This window comes from Olea europaea, unplaced genomic scaffold, assembly GCF_002742605.1.
Source record: "Olea europaea var. sylvestris unplaced genomic scaffold, O_europaea_v1 scaffold775, whole genome shotgun sequence".
Classification (NCBI taxonomy): domain Eukaryota; kingdom Viridiplantae; phylum Streptophyta; class Magnoliopsida; order Lamiales; family Oleaceae; genus Olea; species Olea europaea.
Genome location: NW_019266170.1, coordinates 84,518 through 90,507, shown reverse-complemented (window position 1 = coordinate 90,507; position 5,990 = coordinate 84,518). Strand labels below are relative to the sequence as shown.

The 5,990-nt window shown below is 33.9% G+C and overlaps 1 protein-coding gene across 1 annotated transcript; it reads right to left on the bottom strand.

Annotated features, from left to right (window-relative positions):
- Window positions 1-893: 893 nt before the first annotated feature.
- On the bottom strand, window positions 894-5,768 carry LOC111391318 (fatty acyl-CoA reductase 3-like). Its single transcript, XM_023016515.1, has 10 exons — window positions 5,504-5,768; window positions 5,309-5,412; window positions 4,907-5,109; window positions 4,393-4,493; window positions 3,464-3,656; window positions 2,559-2,720; window positions 2,150-2,231; window positions 1,804-2,070; window positions 1,325-1,452; window positions 894-1,219 (listed from the first exon to the last, which is right to left on the bottom strand). The coding sequence occupies exons 1-10, from the start codon at window positions 5,580-5,582 to the stop codon at window positions 1,066-1,068; spliced, it is 1,473 nt and encodes a 490-aa protein (XP_022872283.1). The 5' UTR covers window positions 5,583-5,768; the 3' UTR covers window positions 894-1,065.
- Between the last annotated feature and the right edge of the window lie 222 nt (window positions 5,769-5,990).

Sequence of the window (5,990 nt, the reverse complement as noted above, 5' to 3'; positions counted from 1 at the left end):
ATAAAAGTTAACAAAATTCAATGTTGCCCCAACGGTCAAACTTTGCATAATCCAAAAAAAGAGAAAAGGTTCGAATCGTTTTAATTGCATTAAATTTTTTTAAAAATCCATTCAGTCAAGCCAGTCGCATACTGGTCTGTCTGCCAATCGGAAGAAAGCTCTAGTTCGTAAAGCTATGAAAAGCACCCTGGAAAGCATAGTTAGAAGGGAAAGCGAACCCAAGCAAGGTCCTCTCCATTCGTATCTCTTTTTCCAATTTTAGTCTCAATTAGTTCAGAAGATTGAATGGAGCATATAAAATTTTGTTACATTGAGTATCAGGAATTATACAGTGCCATAGTGATCAAGTTCTCAGAATCTTAGAGAAGGTTCCAGGTTCGAATTGCTTCCTTTGCATTACTTTTGGCAAAAACCGTTGAATTAGAAATTTTGCGACACAAATTGCTTTGGAAGAGTTTCAAACCCGTGAACTCCAATTTGATTGTGGTAGCTCCAACCGACTAAACTACGTAGAATGTTTATACATAAAATGAATTATCAATTATATAATATAAATTATTTAGCTGTTGCCAACAAAACAAATTTGTTCCCGACGAATCTAGCACAGGCAATCGCATGGATTGGCTAGTAGCTAGATCCGCCCCTGAAGTTGTTAATGATATTTGCAATTGTTCACTATCAATCTATTATAGTCGTTTTACATGACATACATCTAATAATTAATTTGATACATGAGGTAATAAAAAACTATCATATTAATGCATTAAATCAGTAACCGCTACATGTATATCACGTAGGCAATTGAGATAATGAATGACTGTAAATAGTATTGCTCCTCGTAAGTATAAAAAGAAAATCATATAAAATTAGAGTAAAGAGTAAAGTAATTACACTTAAAAAACAAGAACTAGCTTTTTATAACATACGTGGATACAATTTGAAATCCCTAAACTCTTATTTAACAAATCCAAAGCTGCCTATTATAAATGATTACATGGCATAAAATGAAGAAAATGAGAAATGTAATGACAGTGCTCATATGGAACTTGTTACAAGTTGAAATCTTCATTTGAATAAGTATTTTACTATCCCTGGAAGGTGAATGCCCATGAAGTAGTCACCCCACTTAATGGATTTAGGATCAAAGTAGAAAATATCTGTCTCAACGTTGCTTTCTTTTGCTGCCCTTCGCAGTTTTTCTGTGTTTATATCATCAAAGCTACAAAAAGAAAATACGGTTCATGTTTTAATTAACTCTCGTTCACTCGTGTTTTGTAAAATAACTAATTTTCACGATAACGATGTAGAAATGAAAGATACTTACACTCCTTTGAAGAACAAATAAGGTTGATAAAGATCAATCAACCTCATAACGTATTTGATCTTTCTGTACATATTAAGATACTCGTTCCGGAAGTATTGGCAACACGCTGCATTCAGTAATTGTAATCCCTGGAGAACAATAACAGGAAAAAAAATAAATAAATAAAGGGATGTATTTGTATGTCACCACATGATTACCGAAGAAAAACCACCTACTCAAGTCCAACCAAAGGAGGTAAAACATAATATGCTCCCATTTGGGGGCAATTTTTTACCCAAAAAATTCAATTTTTTGACCAGCATTATTTTGGAAAATAATGTTTTGAATAGTGATTTTTAGAAAAATATGTGATTAAAAGTAGAAATAGTTCTGAGTTAACATGCAAAATATTTTATTGTGTGAATATATTATTGAAAATGAGTATGTTGAGAAAAGAATTTCAAATAATTGTTGTCAAATAGGGAATTATATGAACTAACCTTTAGTGGGAGCAAGTAGCGAATCGTTATGTATGATCGGAAATTATCCATTGTGCTTAGCACTTTGACCTTGCCAACAATGACAGGTTTGCCTTCCTTGTCAATCCAAGGGTGCTTGGTGAAGTATTGGAGGCCATATTCCTGAAACATTGTACTGTCCATAGGGTTTGATAAAGAAGATCCGATATGGTATATGGTCTCATTTGGTTGATTTGCATGAGCAACCATGGCTACAATCATTGCATTCACCACCATGTCTGCTGGGATCTGCATATAAAGTTTTCAAAATAAACACAAATTTCATAATCCCGTGTCTAGCACGAAACTTAAGAAGTAGAAAATTTACCAAATCAATTACGGTCGTGGGATCACCAAGGAAACATGTTAGTCTTCCTTTGCCATAACTAACAGCTAAGCTATCGATGGTTCTGTGAAATCATTAAAAATAATAATAATAAATAAAAAAATTAAATTAAATTAATTTGCAACAATAATAAAGAAAAGAAATATAGTCGAAATCTAATATTTCAATACTCGTGGGAAGTAAATTAGACGAAGAGTGAAACGGTAAATTAAATTACCTGATGGATCATGCGTACAATTTTTTTTTTAAAACTCCCTTTCTCATTAATTACTCACAATGGGAGTGGGGACCACAAGCTTACATTTTTTAAATTCACATGGGTCTGCTAATTTTGTGAAAATGAGTACACCATTTTGTCAACAAAAATTTGTACAATTATCTTTATCCTTACCTGATTCCCTCTACCCAACCTGGGAAGGGTTCTTTGTAAGTACTGGAAACAATGGTAGGACGAATGATGACAAGAGGCATATTTTCTTTCATGTGCCCCAACAGCATCTCTCCCATTGCCTTGGTGAAAACATAGGTATTTGGCCATCCATATTTCCTTGCTCTGATACAGCACATATGGAATCATAAAAAGGTGAATAAAACATGATTAATAAAATACAAAACAAATACTAAACTATTAGTTTGAAAAGGTTTAAGAAAAAAATTGAATTCATCGAAATTTGTGTGGGAAGGAAATATGGTTTTGATTTTCATCCATGAAGTGCACAATGGACTAGATCGATTCGATAACATAGCCTACCCACCATCCACACGCTGACCCAAGAACTCTCCTGGGAAACCTAATTTCTACTACAAGTGCGAGTTTTTCGGCCTTTGGCTAGAAATCGTCCTTGGGGGGGCATGATTAGTATCGATTTGTTCATTTTTAAAGAAACCATGTGTTTAGAAAAATACTATCCAGCACCTTGTAGGACAGCGTTTTGGATGGAAGATTAAAGTTACCTTTAGCATATCTTACAATTATTATCACATTGAATGTGTATATGTTCTATTTCTCTGTCCTGTCTCATAAATAGAATCTACTTTTTGTGAATATAGTTATGATATTGATCTCAAAGATGCAACATAAGATTGGAATTCTTTTAATCTCAACATTATTCGTATAATATTATTAAATAATAAAGAGTTTGTTCAGCTAACTTAAATTCATAAATCTTCATATATTTTGTTAGCTTGGACCAGACCGTACGTAGTTAGATCAAGGTAGGATACGAAGGGCTCCACAAGTGTTCACAAACGTAAAAAAAATTGGAGTAAAATGGAACAAGTGAAATTAGATCTAACCTTTGAATCCCCAAGTCTTTCATGGCTGATTTAATAGATTCTTGTGAAGAATCCTCGACCCTTAGCTGCTTTAATGTTTCTTCCGCCACTTCTCTCTCTCTATCAATATCGAGTTCACTTGTCCCATTAAGTGTCTCACCCAAGTAGTATGGAGTCTCAGATATGAGTCCCTCTTTTTCCCCACTAACGTATGCTGAAAAACAACATAGTTTTATTCTCAACAAATTTAGAACGAGAAATAGTTTTAAAAAGAGAAAAAAAAAAAAAAAGAAAAAAGAAAAGGAATTTGTTATAATTTAGTCACCATGGAAACCTAAAATTTAAGAAAAACAAAAATTGGAATACTAGTATAATAATCGACAACCAATAAAAATGGTTGTTGCAATTTGTCTATACATATACATACAACACATATAATTAGAAGGAATATACTATTTGTACTGCGATATTCATAACGGTGTCCACATCCCTCACATGGAGGGGATAATGCGGTATTCATAATGATGTCCATATCCTTCACATGGAGGGTCCTTCTTGTGAGGAATGTAGACACCGTTATGGACAACTTGATATGCATGCAACAATCCCATGCTTGCAAAGACAAATTAGTATATTTAATGTCGTACACCTTATCTATACTTCACTAAGAGTAGGAAAAAGAACATTTAATGTACATCAAGGACATGTTGTGTTTTGCTATCCATTAAGTTTTTTGAAATTTCTCCATTTACTACAGGATTATTTTCATCATTTTAATCAACGCTTCTAAGGTCAAATTCCTTCCTTACCTGATGTCTAAGAAGTAGAAAAAGGTCCATTAATCTAGGAGAAAAATGGTCAGCTCTTAGCATTTATATCTTTTCCAAGGTTAACAAAAATATAAATGAAAGTCTTCAACATGTTTCCTCACCGTACAAATATATACTAACCTGTAGATACATGAACATGAACCTTTAATTTGGAACATTTTTTGGAGAAATTCAAAGCATGCACAGCTCCAAATGTATTAATGTCTAGTGAAACATCATATCTGCAGAAGATAAAAAATAAAAAATAAAAAATTACATTTTCTTTCACTTCCCAATTTATTTGTTGTCAAATAATTTAGACTTTTGCTATATGCACAGGGGATTTGTGCAGAAGCTTTACAGATGCCTGTGCGACGTGCATATGTGGGTGAATTTGAAAATGATTAATGCATTTGTACAGAGGAAAGTTTCATAGAAGATTGCCAAATACTCTCATGATATGAATATGGGGCCATCGTGAAAAATAAATTGTCATAAAATATCCCACCCACGCCCTACCTATGTGTGTGTTCTAATACATCAAGCAAAACCCATTTGAAAACTGTCTTTCATGCTGCCTGTACAGATCTTTTGTGCAGATGGCATTTCTCGATAATTTAAGCAAGAAATCAATAATTTGGAAGCCCATATATACCTTTCATCAAAGTTTGTAGTGGCTGCTAAATTAACTACAACATCAACTTCTTTCCACATCTCCTTCAACAAATCTGTGTCTTTAACTCCCAAGTTCTCACAGGCAATGTCACCAGGCACAACCACAACTTTTTGCGAAATAAAGGAGTTTAGATTTCTACCGCATTTCTCTTTAAGAACCCTGAACAAATCCTTTGCTATCACCTAAAAAAGTGAAAATTCTATGAATATCGAATATAATTCTTCCATTTTAAACCACCTTGTCTCAAAGTTCAAGATTTAAGAGTGGACCTATTTCGTGACATCGATTCATTTTCTCATCAAATATCTAGTAACATGCAAAATATTCATAAATGGGCAACGGCCTTGAAACCTGAAGGCTGGTGTGTGTATTTTTTATTACCTCGGTGTTGAAACGTTGCATAGCAGACTTTGAATCTGCTGCCCTTAAAAGAAGATAAAGCTTCTTCACATTTGGTTGAACCCTAAGAATCTTCTCAGCAAAAACTGCATCCACAATTCATATTCATTAACCAACTACTCCTCCATGTTTTTATGGAAAGAGAGAGAGAGAGAGAGAGAGAGAGAGAGAGGGTACTCTTTGCCAGAAAACCAGTGGCACCGGTGACAAGAATGGACTTGTCCGCAAGAAAATGAAGAATGCTTCCCAGCTCCATTCTAGTAGATAATGGAACACAAACACACCCACAGAGAGAGAGAGATAATTGAATGGATGGATTCGTGCCGCAGGCGTATTGGTTAATTTGCTATACTGCTATGATCTTGTACCGTGAGCAAAGCATACAAGCATAGATATATGTATATATAGATAAATAAATATACACACATGATACATACAGTAAGAAAAGACCAAGTTTGCCTTGTGAAGTTAAGAAACACATGTTCGTCGCAATAAATGAAGGTTAGGCTTGTTTAGTTGGATGTTCGTGTGCGATAAACCTACCCCTGCTAAAATTTACCGGTAGGGGTCCATTTCATAGGTCATTATTTATTATGGAAAATGGAATTCAAATTCCAACTTTTATTTTTTTTTGACTATTTGATAGTATTTTTTTTTCAAGTAA